Below are 19,834 nucleotides of genomic sequence, written 5' to 3'. Positions count from 1 at the left end.
GAGGCGCCCATTGTAAAGTCCTGAAGTCCATGCTACTGAAAGTCCGATTTCAGGTGTTTGACCTGACCTTGACCCGACCTGTGACCTCAAAATTCAACTTTAAAGTACTCATCTGAAGCGTCTCGTCGCGTTCTTTCGTTTGCCGCCTCGTGCGTTTCGCTGCGCCTATTGGTTCTCGAGTTATCGGCTGGGGGCGTTTAACGCCCCCCCCCCCCCCCAGCAAACGGTGGGTGGCGAAATACCCCAGCAACTGCCGGGTTAAGGACCTGCATCGGCTCTGAGGGCTCAACTTGGCCTTTTCTGGACTCTGGGGTCCAACACCAGCCCAAGCCTGTCTTTTAGGGTGCCACACTGACCCCTGAGGGTCCCATCCTTGCCTCAAGGACCCGCATTAGCCTTTGAGAGCCTAAGTCGGCCTCTGATGGCCTCAAACTGCCATTTTCAGGCCCTGTACTGGTCGCTGAGGGCCTTAAACTGGCCTCTGAGGGCACAAACCGACCTCTAAAGGTCCCGCACCGGTTGCTGATGGCCCATTTTCTGCCTCTGAGATCCAAGACTGACCCTTTTGTGCCTCTGAGGGCCCCGTACTGGCTTCTGAAGGATCGATGCCGGTCTCTGAGGACCAATGTCAGTCTTATAAGGGCCTCACACTGATATCTGAGGCCCACATTTGCCTCTGATGGCTCCAAATTGAGGCCCTATTTAGTCCCTAATCAGCCTATAAGGTCTCTGATGGCCCTATTTTGTTGTGTGGTTGGGGACCCATGGCTTACACCTTTAGGCGTCACGCACTGGCCTCTGAGAGCCCACATCGGCCTCTGGGGTTCCATACGGGCCTTTGAGGCCGCTATGGCCATGGGCCCCTGTAAGCTAGCACCGCCCCCCCCCCCCCTCCGAGGGTTGGCAAAGTTGCCAAGCTGCCCCCACCCCAAACGCCAAGTCTGCTACCGCCCCTGCATTCAGATGCATCCATTGTAAAAAAAAAATAACTTGCACTGCAGTGATTGGGGGCTGGGGCACTGGCTGCTAGCAAGTCTTTTTCCCCGGGAAACCGAAGTGGTAGTTCCTACCGGACGTCTGGCCGGACCTTTATTTTTGCATTTGCTTCTGGGTGGGCAAATCGACGCCACTGGGTGGGCAATTGTGGTGACTGGGTAGGCATTTGCCCACCCAGTGGGTATGTTAGAGGAGGCCCTGGTTTTTACAATGTCTTGATGAAAGCTATTCATGAACATGTACCCATTTGGAAGAGACGCAATGGCAATCACAAGCTAGCACCCTGGTGGACAAAGAAACTGTTAAAAGAGGTCAAACTCAAACATGCTCTTTGGAAGGCCTACCAGCAGTCCAGAACAGAGGAGACCTATCATATCTATGCCATGCAAAGAAACAAGACTGCGCAAAGCATCAAGAACGCCAGACAGCAGTATGAAAATAAGTTGGCAGTACTTGGCAAGAAAGAACCGAAACGAATCCATACATACATTCGAAATCAACTCAAGGTGAAACCAGAAGTAAAAGGTTTAGAGACTGATGAAGGAAAAATAACCGAAGATGACCAACAGGCAGCTGATACCCTGAACAAGTTCTTCCAATCAGTGTTTACAACCGAAGGTACAGGACCGTTACCCGAGTTTCAGGACCGTGTTGGTGATGAACTTTCATTAACAGGCATCCAGCTGACAGAAATTGAGGTGCACAACCAACTGCTAAATCTCCAAGAAGGGAAGGCAGCAGGTCCAGATGGTATACCGACAATCATCTTGAAAAGATGTGTGGACCAACTTACCAAACCAGTCACCATGCTGTTTAACAGATCCCTACAGTTTGGTATACTCCCATTAATGTGGAAACGAGCAAGGATCACTGCCATATTCAAAAAGGGTAGCAAGAAGAAGCCGCAGAACTATCGGCCAGTAAGCCTGACCTGTCAACTATGTAAAGTTCTTGAAAGACTGATCCTGAAAGAAGTATGCTCACACTTGAAAAGAAACAATCTGTTGAGTACACATCAACACGGCTTCACAAAAGGTAGATCATGTCAAACGAACCTATTAGAGTCACTCGAGGATTGGACAAGGTGGCTTGATGAAGGCCAAAATGTTGACATCATCTATCTCGACTACCAAAAGGCATTCGACAAAGTTCCCCACAAGCGACTCATCAAGAAACTGGAGGCTTACGGCATAAGAGGCAATATACTTAAATGGATCCAGAGCTTTCTAACGGACAGATCCCAACAGGTGACAGTCGGTCAGAGTACATCCAGTATCATCAAGGTTACAAGCGGAGTACCCCAGGGGTCGGTCTTGGGACCGTTGTTATTCATTCTATACGTCAATGACCTACCTGAACTCATCCAAAGCGAATGTAAACTGTTTGCTGACGACACCAAGTTATTTCGTGGGATTTCATCTGTCAATGACTGTGAGGTTCTGCAATCAGACCTAGAAAAGCTTATGGACTGGTCTTCAAAATGGTTACTTAAATTCAATACCGACAAATGCAAAATCATGCACTGTGGTCATGCAGATGCCACTTTTGAATATGAAATGACTGATGATAAGGGGACTAGCACGATACTAAAGAAGACTGATCTTGAACGTGATCTTGGTATCATCATTTCAAAGGACCTGAAGGCCACTGCTCACTGTGACGCAGCAGCTAAGAAAGCCATGGTAGCGCTGAGACTACTCAAGATGACTTTCAGTCGTCTCACCACTGAAAACTTCAAGGCTCTCTACACTACTTACGTTCGACCACACATGGACTACTGTTTGCCAACAGTGGGACCCCATATGGCCCAGGATATACTGAAGTTGGAGAAGATTCAGAGGAGAGCAACCAAACTCGTTCGAGAAATCAGAAATCTTTCTTATGAGGACAGGCTAAGGAAGCTGGACCTGATGAGCATGAAGGACAGGGCTGCTCGTGGTGACCTGATTGAAACCTACAAGATTCTTACCAACAAGTTAGATATTGACCCCACGAAGTTGTTCAAACTACAAGATAACACAAGGACCAGGGGACACCACTTGAAGCTGGAGAAAAAGAGAGGAGCCCATCACTTCAGAGCCAAGTTTTTCTCGAATAGAGTCGTTACGCCCTGGAATGAGCTCCCTGATCATGTTGTTTCTGCGCCTTCTACAAATGCCTTCAAGAACAGACTCGACCGACACTGGGCTACCACCTGCCATTCCTAGTCATCAATCCTACATATGTCTACTGTTGATCCTTCTATGTACCATCCTACCGGACATGAGCACCAAATAGACCAAGTCTAACCTAGCTCATCAACCTTAACCTTAACCTTAACCTTAACCTTAGAGGTTAATCACCGGTTTAGAAATAAAGAGACAGTAAATACTAAATTAAATGTAATGATTTTATAGATGGTCTTGGTAATGCTCTCCGGCTGGTCATCTGTCGGCATACAAATGATAAGGACGTAAAAAGACAAAAGAAATAAATGCGACCAGCTACGTGGTTTTGTAACATGTATAACTGCTATTTTGAGGCATTCAAAAACCAAGACAGAAAAACTGATTGAAAATTATTGCGTCATCAATGACAGCTTTCCTTCACCTCAGAGACCAAAATTGACGCAGTCAAATGCCCATCCTTGTCAGAATGTCGGAAGTGCGCCAGTATTGTATTGCGTTATGTTTGGGCCGGCCAGTCTATATTTTGATTTTTTGTAAGGGTGATTGGTGTGTTATTTTCGTAATATAGGGTGGAACAGAACATAGAGTAGGATAGGTAATCAATGAATTTGCATCAAATTTTGTTTAGCTGATAGCTCTTTTTTATGCCGACCAGACGCAAATAAAGTAACATGTGGCATTTGCTCTGATTTTCAACATCTCATTTAAGTCTGGGTTCTTCCATAATGTATATCTAGTGCACACTGCACAGTGCACATAGACTTCAGTTCAGCTTCCTATAAGTTTGCTTTCAGGGTCTTTTATGTTTTATGGAATGCTTTCATCAGCATTTATTTATGCTTAGTAGTTTATTGCTTGTACCCTGGTTTGGTCATTGCCAGACTGTGGATGCTATTGCTGGTTGTTTTCAGTTTTACATTTGAAATGTGCTTCCTTGATATATTTTTATATTTGGTTCTGTTTTAAAAGTTGTTTTGATGAATGTTGTATTGTTAACCCGCGCCCTGCTGGGGGGGGGGGGGTGTTTGAACACCCCCCCTTGTGGTTTTTCGCGAATATCTCAAAAACGGCGGCGCGGAGCGCCGCCGTTTTTGGTATACCTTATCATACATCAATTCTACACATGTTGTGAAAATTTCAGACCAAGGTTATTCAAGGTCAGGTCACCAGGTCACTTGAAGTGACCTCACCTCATAAAAAGTTTCAATGTCTGTCATAGCTACACCGAGTGACCGATCGCTTTGAAACTTTCAGCGATTGATAAGAGTAACAGTATCTATAAAATGTATATCTCGGAATTTTGATATCGGTGACCTAAGGTCAGGTCAATTTTGCGACCTCCCCATTATAAGTCAATGGGAGAAAATTGAAATGCGCCTCTTTTGGACGAAAGACATTATAAACACTCCCAAACACTGAATTACAAGTGTTTTAGACACACTGAACATGAAAATGGTGTCCGTGACCCTTGTTTATGCCCTGAGGTCATCTTAGGTCACGGATTGTATCTAACAGTTTTTCGCAAATAACTTTTGATAGAGGCATGCTAGAGCGATGAAAACGCCTTAGATGTGTTCAGCTCGACGATACGGATCGACTGATATGCAACATGACCCTTTCCGGTCAGGTCATGACCTTGACCTGAGGTCAAATTTTCAAGTTGACCTTTCAAGGTCAAGTTATAGTTCATTCGATGCGTCTTGACGAGAGGAACACGATGCTGGTAAAATTAAGCTCGTACAAGGCTTGGGTCAAAAGTTATTGCCGAAAAACTATTTCCGAAAAAATCGGCTATTTTTGCAGTTTTTGCCCCCTGCAGGCAAAACCGTTGACGTTAGGTCAAATCTGAGAGAATTACTCAGAAAGGGCGTTAATAGGGCTATCGAATGCGCTTTTCCGCGGCGCTGTAGCTCTATTGGTTCCCGAGTTATGCGTTGGCTTCTTGGAAATTTTCGATATTCGACCTGGAAATCGGCGAAATTTTGCCTTCAATGACCTCTGGTGACCTGACCTTTGACCTGACCAAAAAATTGACCGAAGTGATTTCGTCATTATTTTTGACGCTCTTTCGAACGCCGCCTTCCGCGTATCGCTACGTGGCCCAGGAGCCGAGTTACAAGGGGGGGGGGTGTTCAAACACCCCCCCCCCCAGCAGGGCGTGGAAATCCAGGACCCCCAGCCGGGCGCGGGTTAACCTGAGCAAATGCACTTGGCATTGTGTTTTGCATCTAAAAAAAAAAAAATAAAAAAAAAATTATAGGTTCTTAAGTCTGACCGCCAAATACCCGCCACACGACAAGTTTTGCTTCTCAAACCCGCCAAAAACCCTGCGGGTTTTGAAAACCCGCAGAAAGCGGGTTCGCGGGTTCAAAAAGGGCATCTCTACTATCGATGGAATATCACTCTAAAAAGAAAAGTTGATTAGACAATACGATTGCACTTGCTCTATAAGTGGCGCATCACCTGCTTTGTAGAAATGTGCATCGGTCAAAATCGTTTTTAACGATTATTTTGTCATAGAAACTAAGTTTCACGTAATATTGCCTTATTCGGGCTTAAATTGGACACCAACCTGTGATAGGTGACTATTGGCGAACCAATTGCGTATAGCAACATGCATACTATATGTATTTTGCAAATTTAGGATGATGACTCGCGGATACAGCACTGCAGTCTTCATTCCATGTCAACTGTACGGGGTGAACACTTACGTCATATAGATCTGCTAAACCGTGACACGAGCTTAAGCTTATAGTCACTGAGGCGGGCGAGCTTTGGCCGTTATATAACAGATAGCGTGATAGGTCGTTATGAACCGGTAGCCAGGAGGCTACTGAAGGCGATCTTTAGCGGAACTGGTCATATCTCACTCTCGAACTGCAAATAAAATGGACGATAATCCACACTTCTTTTTTCCTCCGTTTTTGGCAAGCTTCACCATTCGTTTCCGCGTTTGGTGGATGATACAACCTTACACATAATATTCAGTAACTATTCTGCGGGCCCTTTAACCGTTTTTGGAGTTTGCTTTTGAGTTTAACTGAGAAAGACGGCATTATACTTGGCTCAAATTGCTCTCAATATGTCCATACAATCGAAAATCGTAGTTCTCCAATTGCATGTTAATGTAATCTGCCTTTATCCACACATCCTATCAACTGTTCAACCGGGCGTGCGATGACGGGGTACACCATTTAATTACCGATATCGAGCTTCCTAAACCAGACAGATTCTGCGCAATAACCTATAGCTGCGGAAATGCTTTTTGCAATTCACTGTACCATATCGTGCAGTGCTCGTCCTGTCCCCTTTGACCAGCATGTGCCAGCTAAGGAGAATAATCCCTGACTGCATACTCAAGTCGTGTTATCGCGGGGCCTCTTGGGGCCCGTTAAGGGTTGAGGAAGGTAACGATCACTGTCACACCATGCAGGGTGCGGCTGACGTGTTCGCCGACTGTCGGAGCTGGAGCTATTGGGCAGCTGATTTCATCATCCATGTCAGAGGATTTTGACTTACTCTATCTGGGCTGCCAGCCTTTTATCAAAGGTATTCTTTTTCACATCTTCGTAATTCGGGTGAAATACGAAATACAACTGGCATTTCTTTTTATTATATCTTTGTGTCGTATGAATTGTGGTCGTTGAAGCTTGATAATTGGCTTGTTTTATAAGGACTGGGTTTTACTTCTTTTCACGATTGGCGCTGTTTGCTGTTCCATTTTTTTTAGGCGTGTGAAATAACTTTTTTTCAAGGAAAACTTCAATGTTTCAATTGATAAAAACGAACTTTGTGTGCTTACTGCTTATAGCCACCCATCGACCAAGCACGGTCTATTTACCCGTTTGCAAAGTTGCGGTTGCAAGCCTGAGTATTTCTTTTTGTCTAGAAAGGTTCTGTGCTATTCACTGGTCAGTGTTAAATGATACATCATAATTTTCATTTGTGCCTGACACGAAACGCTCGTCGTCTTTGTACTGGATCGGTAAAATAGTGAAATCTAGGCTCGTGCAGATCTGCATTTTCTAATAAAGGTTTTATTTCTTCTCAATTATTTGGCAGAATCATTTATCTAATTTATATTTTTAGAAAAGCTGACAGGGTGAACTATCAACTAGGTCACGTCCAGGAGTCCAGGACCTGTCAAGTGGGGAAAATGTAGAGGAGAACTGGTACTGTAAAAGAAACGTTATAAATTTGTTCAAGCTGAGATGCAATGGCGCAATTTGAAGTAAAAGCGATTTTAGAACTGACAAAAGAAAATCACTTCGATTATCGTTTTTACACTCGACTCGATATCGCTGAAGGTTTGGGAACGTGTTTGCCGGAGGGAGATCTTGTCCACGACTAGGACACGCTGTCTCAATTCTCCCCATTTTTTTTCTTCAATTGTCCCCTTCACAAAATAAACGTTGAAAACATAGAAATGCTGATTTCGTTAACTAGCAACCGGAATAGAAACCCGCTTGGTGGTGACGCCCACAAACTAATTTTGTGCTAAATTGCGCAAAAAGCAATGGTTTCTCTGACCTGTCGGCGAGATAATGAAGCTCAACGCCGCCTTTTATCCGTGGAGGTATTTGGAGGTATTCTGAGATTCCTGACTTTTTGAAGTTCAAATCGAAAGTTTCTTGCTTTTTTTTTGGTAATTGCTCATTTCTGTGAGACATCCTGTTTGACTAATTTTTACTTGGCAGTACCGCTTTATGCTTCGTCTAAAAAGTTTCCTAATCATTGCAGCCTTCTTAGGATGATGCATGTATAACATGCTCATATTTGAGCTTGTGGCAATCAAGATGTCATGTCCTTTTACAAGGCTGTCGGAATTCTAGGAAGGGCCGTTGGAATGGCGTCTTTCTGTCTGCATATAGAGGTAAAGGTGAGCTATCTTGGCCAGAACCTGTAGCCTGCTTTGGCGATGGTCGCGTTGAACATTGTGCTTACACTGAAAAGTTTGGTTTTACATTCATTTTGAGGCGAATGTCCGGTCTTACCGCATAGTCGGATCTCTTTCTTTATCATATCTCGAGATATTCATAGGCTTTTGACGTCCGCAAAATATGCTGGGTTTTGACGTCTGCAAAAGATGCGAACAGCTTATTAAAAAAAAAAGAAATCTGCTCGTTCTAGGTAAGCTTTGCTGCATTGCTTTTTTTTTTACTATTTTCAGCGTCGTTTCATAATCAACTGAGACGTAAATATAGTGAATCATGCTGGCGGCGCTGTTCATTTGGGTTAACAGCAGGTCCTCACAGACGCCATACAGGACCACTCTTCAATGCCTCATTGCTCGGCAGACCCAGCTCTGCATCCATACCGAACAGGATCACCGATCTCAGTCCCGCATATTCCTTCGGGCAACGACGCTCAGAGATATGCCTGCGGTCAGCGTGTCACCTCGTGTCAGCCAGCACTCGCCGTCGCTACTGGCCCTGACACGGCCCTGACACGGCCCTGACACGACGACACCCGCCCTAACGCTTCCCATTTCGCGGTACGCTGCGGTGACGGGCCGCCGCTACTGACCGCCGCGCCGGCCCGCCGCTACTCCGAATAATGGTTTGCCGAGTTGGCTGCGATATGCTGGGTACTTTCTCGGGAATCCTGTTACGAACCGAGTTTTGCCGGCACCCTTGTGGATGACCGCTGGTATTAGCTCGGTTTAGGGCGATCATCGCGCACATGGTGCGGTTAAATACCCCTTCACTCAGAGTTACCGCACATACTGGGGTTCACCAGTTCCATTTCTAGGCCCACGGCTTGTGTGCTTTCGAATGGCACGCGATCTAATACATTTACTTTCTATGGGAAACATTAAATAAAGAACGGCTTTGAGGAAAATGTTTTGTTTAATTTCCAGGATTCGTTTTTTACGTAACAGTAGGTATTGGAAGGATCATGAATACTATTTACGTCATTTCCGGAGGGTTTATGTTTGACCAAACTTTGCCGGTGGTTGCAGCACCACCCACACGATTTGTGGTTGGCACGAATGGGCCTGAAGAGGCCGATCTGATTCTTATCAAATATACCTACCCGGTCTGATTCTTGTCAAATATGCCAGCGCGTATGGTGTAGTCTCTACGACATGGATTATATTGAAATGCAAAATGCGAACATAGCGCATTTTCTCGAATAAATTCAAATAAGAGTTTGTAGCATCACCGTTGTCACAATTATCATCCAAATAAATACAGATATGTAAGAAAATATGAAACCAGAACTTGATTCAAAATGGTAGTGTATTCTTTCTTTGGTCTGCGCCTGGCAAAAGATAGAACGACTCGTATGTGAAGCGAGAGAGCGAACTTCGAGAAGAAGAAAGCCAGGTACATTGATCGCTGGATCAGAACCCAGGCACTTGCAAATTATTTTTTGGTTGTCATTTGCCATGTCAATTTATTGTTATTCAATATTCATCTCTCCTTATTCAAAAGATCTCCTTATTCATCTCTCATTATTCAAAAAGGGTTGACAAAGATCTGTGATCGAATATATCCGAATTTTGCTAATTTGTCATTTTTATTCAGATTATATTGAGGATTCGGTCAATCAAATATGCTCATAATCATCATGATGATATTCCTCACGACGCTTAACTCTCCTTATTCAGTGTGAACTGTGTGCTAACACTGCAGATTCACCTACATCGTATTTCGAAATCCACCGCGGGTCACAAAACGTCCATGTAACGAGCTGCAGGGTCCTGCCACTGGCCGACCTGACGACCAGGATGGAACTGTGCCGCCTGCCGGATGTATTCTGAATGCCGTTACGCCCCCGGTCGAACCGATCATTGTCCGCTGTGCAAATATTGACTGGACTGACCAGGTCGGTCCGAAATACATCGGGCGGGCGGGTGACGCGAACCCCTGAACGGCGAACGCGGCGACAGCGCCGGTGGCTTCTTTGGACGCTCGGGTGACCGGGTCTCCTGACCACAGGTCGACTTACAGAGCTCCATGGGCTCACCATAGAGAACGCCGACTTTCTGATAGTGCAGTTTTCCTTGATGAGTTTGATGACGATGACTTGGATGATAGGATGCTAGATGACTTGCCGGGCACATCGACCGCAGAAGAAAGACGTCATCGCCGAATATGTCGTGTTCGAGATGAGGAAGCCAGCGGACAGAGCATAGGACATTCGAGAGGAACGCCCTCCAAGAGTCCAGACCACTGCATGTTGATGGTGATCTGCAAATCTGGACTAAACGTCCTTGTGTTTTCTTTACTGTCTAGGGCTGACATTTCAGACATTTACTTCGTGTTTCCTTGACTGCCATGAAAGCCGACATGGATTACAATGAGAACGAACCTAGTGTCCTAGTTCCCGACGGCACCTGCTCTGTTCCCTCGGCTGCCACAGAAAACAGGCAGACAGTTCTGATGTTATCACCAGCCACATCTTGTTTATTGTGTCAACTCTCATTAAACTTCTGTCTATAACGTATTAAAAAGACTAGAAGACATGCGAAAAACAACAAAACAAACAAACAGGATATTCGATGTCTGATCAGGCAAATATTTTAGTACCATACTATGGCTCTGCGACTATTTCTTCAGAAGGTATTTGTGGAAAACGTGGAATTTGAGGTCATTAACCCGACCTTTGAGGTCACGGATTAACAAGGGGTAGTAAATCGCATGCCATTATTGTTCTCGGCTGGCACCAGGCTTGCTTTTTCCGCAATGATCTAGCTGATGTAGTGCCTCGATCTAGCTATCTTACTTAGGACCCAACTCGAAGAACCCAAGGTCAATGAAACTACAGCATGTTTGATGTGCAAAAACTTTTTATTGTCTCCTAAGAGCAGATAAATGTCTGAACTGAATTTGTCTGACCCTTCATCTGCGCTCCGCTGTTCAATCGCCAAAAACCATTGCAGGCCCGGTGATGGCGGCTGTCTGCCTGGAGAGCGGATCGGACGCCGATGCCTGGCGGCGTTTCCTAGACGATGCGGTCCGCTTCCTCCAGATGTACGCCCACCTGACCGACGCGTTTATTCTGGTAAGCTCCCGCGCTTGTTTCTTTGTGCTGGATGCGTATGAACGCACCGAATAAGTTGTTACTTGCTCATAAAGACTTTTTTGCTCTCCTTAAATCGCCTAATAAATAAATAAGAATAAGCGACGAACCCAAATGCTAAATTGCATGACAGAAGCAACTTGGAGAACACTATGAACCACGGCATTGCTGGGTTCTCTTTACTATAGATGCGAATTAAATGACATGTTTTTCTTTAACTCTCAAACGCTTATTAGATAAAGGGGTTAACCGACGCGGTATACCACAGAGCGGTATTTCGGTTCGTAGCCGGTCGTGGGTCACTTGATAGTGATGTTACAATCTCCCTGAAAGACTGGGGCTGTCTGCGGGCCACACTGAGGATGTGATCACCTCGTCCGAGCGGTGGGCGGGGTGCCCGCAGGGCTGTAATGAGCGGCGCCGTATAGGTCACCCTTACACCCACCTCAGCACACGGGCACTTTGAGATGTGTTGACGCATGTACCGTCGCCGGCTTTATTGCGCGGTGGGCGGCACCCAGGCTTCAGGGAAACGTAACAGTGGTTACGGGGCACCTACTTCGTTGAAGAGTCATTAAAGCCTGTGTAAGCTCATGCTAGATAAGGTTATGCAGATGTCGAAACGCTCTCTTGTTTACCTATCTCTCATAAGCGAATGGCCTGGCAACACTAAACCTGGCGCCTTCACTGTATCAATTGTCTACATGTTCTCAGCAGTCAGCACATCAATCCAGATAGAATCTGTCGTTTTTTATTTAGGAGTGGAGTGCAATGGTGATGCTTATTGCTTATTGATGCGTTGTATTGTAGTGTCCTTTCGTTGCTCGGTGATATCGTATGCTTTGTTTACTTTCCGCCAGGACTTTTTCGTGGAAGATCTGTGGAACAGCCTTCCGGAGCAGTGGCGGCCAATTCTGGACTCGTGGTCGGCCGAGACACTGTCATTTTTCATCACCTTGGACCAGCCCGGATGTGATGTCAATAGGTAACTACGCCAACTTTTTGAAATAACAAGAGGTAACAGTCCGTCCAGAAAGCATCATTTCTCGGCACGATGTCATCCAGTTACAGGAATTAAAAAAGAAACTGCGCTATTCAGACAAATCAGGCGCTAGTAGCCAGTTGGGTTGTGCTGCCGAACAGTTTTCATCAATGCAACAAAGTGCTATCAATACATGTTGGCCTTTATTTGGTTCACTTATCTATCGATGTCTAGACGAAGGCATTTGTGGGTCTTTGTTTAGCTCTGGCTTCAGCATTGCTTGCAGAGACTTACATAATGACATCCACCATAACTGTCACTTTGCGTTGACATTGTACCTTGTTTTTCTGTTTCCTATATCTGTTTAACCTCTAGTCAACAAGCTGTTGACGTATCGTCCCCCGATGAACCAGGTCGGCGACTGTCGTTTGTTCTTACCCTGTGAGTCATTCTGGCCTCTTTCCCAGGTGCGCTGGCCTAAAAAATAGTCACAGACATCGTGTCTGCTCACACTGATGTATCAGAGCTGTATCATGCAACACTCGTGTAATCCTTGCTCGCGGTGGGCGGCGCCTTGTGCCGCCCTTTGTAACGGCGACGCTGGTCCTTTGGTACATCTGGCACGGCTAGCTTGTGTGAGCCGCGCTCAGATTTAGATGGCGGGGATGTGCGCTTTAAATCGGTCGCGGACTGTGCTTTCCGTGGCAGGGTCGGCGTTGTGCAGATTTCGTGGCCTCACCCAACAAACAAACTCGCGAGCGGTCCTCAAAATCGCCGCCCAAATTAAAGATAAGTATTCACTAGCGACTTGCAGGTGTGGAATGACAAAGTATTCAGAACACTTGTTGCTAGGAGCACTCAACCTGTGGCCAAATATGAATTGGACTAAACACGCAGAAGATGAATTTTTCGCAATTGGCGGGTATAATTTACAGCCAAAGTTTGCTTTCGATTGGAGTTATTCTAAATTCATTAGAACCCTAAACGTGACAGGCAGTAATTTAGTGATGGTCTGACACGAAAAGTTTGGTTAGGAACATAAGCACAATGTATATGCGTAGTTAAAAATCGTCCATGCACAGACGAAAATAGCCGACTAATCGTTTACTTCTGTGGGTGAACAGCGACGTCAATCGACCGGGTCCTTGGTGAGGCCATCCGGTTTCCATATATCGCACTATCCTGGACTATTTCAGTGTAGCGCAGAAGTTACAAATTGAGCTGGATTTGTGACCGGCCGCTGAAGGCCTCAGATCCGACCCATCGGTGATTCGTACTTCTGAAATTGACGTTGAAGAGATGCTGAAGTGCGGGGCTGGTGTACAAGGTAAAGTTAGCGAGAATAGAGCAGGCAATCGGAAGTTAAGCACATGCATTAAGGAATCAGAATGCTAGTGTCGCGGCGGGACGTGCGAGCGGCACATGTTTTTTTCCGATATATGTACATGTTTCATTCATCGTCTATTTATAGTCTTCGTCGGTTAAAAGTTTATTTCCTTCTGCCCGACAAGCAAGAAGTGCTGACTGAAACGCATTTTTGTAACGTAGGATTCTTGTATTTTCACATCAGAATATGACACAACACTTGTAAACGACATAGTAGTTATGTTGTAGTTATTTGCTTTTGTTGGACTTCCCTTTACCAGGAGCGTGAGTTGGTTGTCAACCTGTCCTATGATATCCTGGATTTCGTTGTACGCTTGTCTCCCATGTCTTCGTACTCACAAGATGACTGTATGCGCAATCCGAGAAGCAAGCAAACCACTACTTCCCTATACCCGAAGCTGACTCATAATATCACGGTTTTGTCAGCAACTTTCACGGCTTAACCCGCGCACCGACGGGGGAGGGGCGGATATCCGCCCCCCCCCCCTGAGGTTTTTCGCGAATAGCGGGAAAACCGCGGCACGTAGCGCCGCGAAATTCAGTATGACTATAACCTCATCAATTTTACACATGGTGTGCAAGTTTGAACTTCCTACCTTTTAAGGTCAGGTCACCAGGTCACTTTGAATGACCCAACCTCAAGTCACTTTTTTGCAACTTTGTCACCGTGCCACAGCTACAGTAGATGTCGGAGGCCTTTGAAAGTCGCAGGATATTATTAGGTCATCAGTAGCTACAATTTGTATATCTCGGAATTTTGATATCGGTGACCTAAGGTCAGGTCAATTTCGCGACCTCCCCATTATAAGTCAATGGGGGAAAAATCAACTCCCTGTTTTTACCACTAAAACGGGTCGGAATGGCCCCATATACTTTACATGACTTCATATACGATCAACCTTCACTACCTTGAGGTCTGTTTTGCTGTTGGGCAGCTGTGAGGTCATGTGACGTCATCAAAGGTCACCAAAGGTTTTTTGCCAATAACTCCGTACAGGAACAAGATACAGACGCGTGGATGGTCTCATTGTGTTCAGCTCGTCAAGACGCATCGAATGATATACATGATGACCTCGAGGTCACGTGACCTGAGGTCAACCTTTGACCTTGACCTTTCGAGGTCAACATATATATCATTCGATGTGGATTGACGAGAGGATCACGATGATACCCTTAGTTTGTTCCTATCTTGACTAATTCGAAAGTTATTCGAGAAAAATTCTCTCCATATCTAGTGCCGCCATTTTGACTTTTTCGACCCCTGTGACGTCATCTTTGACCTGACCTGAAAATGACCATAGTAAAAATTGTAGATCTTGGCCGTGCGTATCCGATGCCGTTTACCGCTTGTCGCTATCTTGCTTCGTTCTCGAGATCTCAGGGGGGGGGGGCGGTCATCCGCCCCCCCCCCGTCGGTGCGAAGTTGGCGCAGACCCCCGTCGGTGCGCGGGTTAAGGCTGTGTTGCGCAGTCTCAGCACAAATGCTTGAGCCTTGCTCTTTTACGAACGTCCTTAAAGCCAGTTGTACACCGTATCATGACTCGGAACATCTTAAAGGGCAGATCTACATACGCGGATCTACAGCCTGGCTGTTACAACAGATTGAACCGATTAAGGCGAACACCCCACCTCAAGCATGTTACCGCGATGGGAATTGCTTATGAAGGTTCCAAGGGCTTTACTTCAATATTCTGCCAGCAAACTTAGTTTCCATGGAAAACATTGCACATCCACGAGTAAGACATACGAGGTAATGTCGTGCGCGAGCAAAAAACGATCATGTCGGGATACTCATATTTCCATAATGTATGCCGCGAAAAGGGTGTGAGTCATGGGATAGGTAGACGCTACGCATGGATTCCTTTTTCAGTTTTGGTTTTGGATCGTTTCCTAACTTCAGTCGATCCAAGCACATCAGGTGCATATCTTTTTATGCTGCATTTTGCTCCTTCGCTACATTTATGATGGCTGCGTTCTTAGTTACGAATCTAACTGACGATGTGGCCGGCTGACAGCGGTGCCCATGTCTGCAGGTGCTGGCCGCCGGGGGAGCCGCCGCCGCTCTCCCTGCTGGCGTTCCGCGCCTCGTGCCGGGCGCTGTCGTTACCCCGCCGGCCAGTCGCCTCGCCCGCGCCCGTGGCCAAGTTCCTTGAGCGCTGCGCACCGGCCGACAGTCCCGCCGAGCCCCCAGCCGCCGAACAGTGGCCACAGGACGCGGCGGCGGAGCTGACACCTGGCGGCGGCCAGCTGAAGCAGCTGCAGCACGTGTTTCGCCGCCACGTGAAGCCCAAGAAGCAGCACGAGCTGCGGCGACTGGCGCGGCTCGTGGAGCTGACGGAGCCGCGACTCGTGGTCGACCTCGGCTCCGGCCGCGGCCACCTGTCGCGCTACCTGGCCTACGGCAGCCGCCTGCCCGTCGTCTGCCTCGAGTGTAACGACGAGTTTGTCGCAGGAGCCAGGTGCGTGCAGACTAATGTGCCTTGGAGGTGTATGCAATGAGTGGAGATTGTGGGAGGGTTGAAGTGCTGTTCTATTACCTTCGTAATGGCGTTAAGTCCAAATGTCGTACTATGACGACACTATAATCACTGATGAAAAGGTTAACAGCATAGGTGGAACTTTGTGCCGAGTTGGGGGTCCCCGAGCTCTCCCAATTCCACGCCGGCTTGGCTTTGGAGCCGCAGCAGACGGTTGAGGTCAAGGTCACCGCTAGGGCGGAGGCGGATTTGCTGCGCATGGGCGCCCTCAGCTCGGCACTAAGTTCCACCTGTGATTAACAGCTTTATATACTAGCCATTGACGTACCTAATTGGGGTGGTGCTCCTATGGCTTTTTATGTACTTCTGGTTCATTTTCAACAAAACTTTTTTGCACATGACTGTCAAATTGGTTTAATCCCTTTCTCGTCATTTGTTTACAATACCAGAATAAGATGCGCTTTCATCTGCTATGAGCCTAAGCGCTGTAGATCACATTAAGTTGAATGAGTCGGATTTTGTAGGAAATCTGAAGCAATTTATGGAGATCATAATCTCTTAATACTTAATCCTCAAGCTGATCTAAGACGTCCTTATCTTATTCTACCGACATCCGGCAAGACTACTTCAAAGGGAGGTTTCTTAAGATGATACTTAAAAACATGCAACAGTTGCATGATGTTTCCGTCAATTTATTGTAGATGGAGCTTTCCAAGGAAATACATTACCTTGGTGATATACGTCAGCAAGTGGTTTTTGGAACGATCAGGAAGTATGTTTGCTATTTGTTAGCCTTTCATGTGGCCTCTGCGACACGACCTTTCAAAGTGTGATTCACTAATGGAAATGGCTGGCTGTTATTGTTTATTTACAAAATTTATCTGATTTGCAAGGTATATAAAACCGATACATGACATTCGTTACTTGCCATTTATTAAAGCCGCCTTGGCCATGGAATTCATAATATGGATAGAATCCATAATATGGATGTAATCCATAATGTGTATGCTGCTCTTTCCCTGATAAGTGAAGACACGGTCACAGCGCAAATTGTCACAATTTGTTACCATTTTCTCGCCGTGCCAACCGCCAGCGCTGACGAGGCTCAGACTCTGAAGGGTCGATCTCCACAGCGGGCCCGGCGACTGGCCTCTCCCGCTCGCCGTGCCGTTTTGCGCACAGAGTGAGCGGTGGCCAGGGCGACCCGCAGCTGACATTTGGCCGGGCACCTTGGCTGTCCACGACCGCGAGCCATCCGTTATCCACCCGTGTCGCCTTCTCATGACCTATCCGAAGGTCGTACGGGGGCGTGAATGAACGGGGCGTGGAGGTAACGAATGGCGTGCGTGGAACTTCGCCGCAATGTGTCAGATATGGACGAGGTTGGTAGTGTGGTCAATCTTTGGTTGGTTATTTTAGAAGCTATCTATGTAGTTTGACTGCAGTTATCTGGATTTAGAAGCTATGGACGAGCTATCAATTTTTATGCTCGCTCCCGTCTTATGCATGATTAACATCTCATCGTTTCTGCATAGCGGCGGCGCTGCGTTAGCTTTGGTTACCAGCCAAAGGAGATGGTTCATCTGCTCGTCATGCATACCATATTAAATCGTCGGTGTTATTTCGGATGCCAATCTCATCTCGGCTCGGATGAATGGGAGGTGGCTGGCTACAGTTAGCCGCACGGGATGGTGAAAATAGCTCACTGGAACCGGGCAACGTCTGTGTTGCCAGGCCGGGCGACTCTTGCAGCGGGAATGATGTAATCTTTGCTGCATCAATAGCGACTCGTCCCGCCGACTTGCGATGTGACGAAAGTTGATCACGAGACGTCAACACTGGCACTGACACTGTCACATGATGCTAACTTTGTCACGTGAGACTGACACTATCATGCCACTCTCACAGGATGAGATGAGATTGACAGGTCCAGGTCATTGTCACATGACACTGACGTTGTCACAGGGCAGTCTTGGCTGACACTACGATAAATACTGGTATGACCATAAGACAGTGTCACTTGGACTGGCAATTTTCACTGCCACCTGACGTCGATACTGTCCCGTTATTATCACATACACTGTTATATGCTGGACGTTGGCACACGCCAATTACTAATGTCTCAATTATCCACCAACGTCATTATTTGTCATCATATGCTCTGTTGATACCGCATTGTGTCTTGCCATCAGTGATGTCCCCAATCATTACGCATTCAAAAGCATCGTCTTCACTGACTCTGCCGTAAGGGGAATCCGTTGGCCACGTGGACGGATGCGCTAGACGTTTCACCTGCGCTTAAGTGCTAGTCTCCGCTGTTGACGATGGCTCTCGTTTTTGACAGGAAGCTGGACGAAGAGCTGGAGAGAGTGGTATCCAAACGGGAGGAGTACGTGCTACCGGCGCGGCCCCGCCACTCTACCTGTCGTATCACGGAACATATGGACCAGCAGGCGTTCTCACAGGTGAGAATCATGCGGTGCTTGGTGTATGTGCTTGGTTTCATACATAACCAATGGGAAATTTGCGCAGGTAAGTCCCATTACTTTGGATCTAGACAGGTCCGTTGCTGTTCGCCATTTAATGCGTTATTGACATCTTCTGATGCAAGAAGCATTACAGCTGCAAGCTAAATAATATGATGGTCTTGCTGGTTTGTGAGTGTTTTCTAATATTTGTGTAATAAAGTTTTGCAGCACTTCTATGTGCGTCATTGCATTAGTCTTTGATGATTCAAAGGGCGAGTGCCGGTGAAGGGCGAAGCGTCAGACCGCTTTTGAATTCATTTGTTTAATTCCTCTAATTAAGCCTGTGATCGTCGCCTGGATATTTGAACGCGGCTGAGGTGCTGTGTACGTACATACGTGCGTCACACGTAATGTTAGTCATCTGTTAACCTCAGCTATGTGCTTTTCCCCCAGTTATGTCTGGATTGTGGTCTTGTGGAGTCATTTACATAGAAAAAATGGATGCTAACATGTCAAAGAGACATGAAAGACGTCACTCTGTCGACTGTGCCGGTGTCACTATCGAAGCATACGGTGATTAAATCAGATGGCAGGATTTTCGTCCGACACGGTTGAACTGGCAAATCTACTCAATGTCATGTGTATTTATGTTTTATCTCTAGTTTCATATTTTCATTTTTCTATTGATATATTCTCTTGCTTGCTCTGATGAGCATTGACCTCATATTTTGTTCGGTAGCTGTCAGGTTTTCGCAGCTGCTACGATCTTCAAGAAACCACATTTCACGCTGACAAACTGTTGTATAACATCTTGTTATGCAAGCCTGTCTGCCATTGTGCATAATGCGCATGGTGTTACGCAGCCAGCCAGCTGCATGCTACCTAGTCCGCTTACTCACTTAATCCTCATCTGTTTACATTTTCCGACTACCGCGTAAACGCTTTAGCAGTTCAAAGGTCCGACCTAATCAGACCAGCGAATCGTGTTTGCTGCGTTATATTCCGGGTTACCATCTACAACTGGATATCCGTAGTTTCTTGAAACACCCCCCACCCCGCTCCGCATGGACTGGGTTTTCCAGCGGCTGGAGCAGATTATAGTCCACGATAGTTTCTCGTTTGCTGCAGCAACAAGTGATTATCGTGAGTAAAAGATCTGAGATAAGCTATAGAGAAGGCTTAACCCACTAGATGCCGTGGAGGTAATTTAAAGCTCCCCATCCCCTCTAGGCTCTAACACACACATCTTTGACGTCACAGCCTGGGTACTGCCTCTGCCTCTTCTCTTTGTAGGGTGGTAAGGTCTCAGATATGTGGTTTTGACTCCAC

General features: G+C 46.4%; 1 protein-coding gene across 7 annotated transcripts in view; it reads left to right on the top strand.

The window, feature by feature from the left end:
• LOC122386775 (protein RRNAD1-like) overlaps positions 1 to 19,834 on the top strand; it is a 75,395-nt gene that overhangs the window by 20,158 nt on the left and 35,403 nt on the right. For 3 of the 7 annotated variants that reach the window (XM_043376330.1, XM_043376332.1, XM_043376335.1), the window contains exons 2-5: positions 11,053 to 11,174; positions 12,053 to 12,177; positions 15,594 to 16,019; positions 18,382 to 18,502. In XM_043376330.1, the coding sequence (XP_043232265.1) occupies positions 11,061 to 11,174; positions 12,053 to 12,177; positions 15,594 to 16,019; positions 18,382 to 18,502 (786 nt within the window). In that variant the 5' untranslated portion in view covers positions 11,053 to 11,060. Of the gene's footprint in view, positions 1 to 3,663; positions 3,760 to 7,904; positions 8,044 to 10,018; positions 10,356 to 11,052; positions 11,175 to 12,052; positions 12,178 to 15,593; positions 16,020 to 18,381; positions 18,503 to 19,834 lie in introns of those variants that run through there. The other 4 variants (XM_043376331.1, XM_043376333.1, XM_043376336.1 and 1 more) reach the window with 4 other exon arrangements.

The sequence above is a fragment of the Amphibalanus amphitrite genome, unplaced genomic scaffold (assembly GCF_019059575.1).
Source record: "Amphibalanus amphitrite isolate SeventyFive unplaced genomic scaffold, NRLGWU_Aamphi_draft 000262F_arrow, whole genome shotgun sequence".
NCBI lineage: Eukaryota > Metazoa > Arthropoda > Thecostraca > Balanomorpha > Balanidae > Amphibalanus > Amphibalanus amphitrite.
Note: the sequence above shows the minus strand (reverse complement) of the source record. Positions and strands in the feature narration are given on the sequence as shown.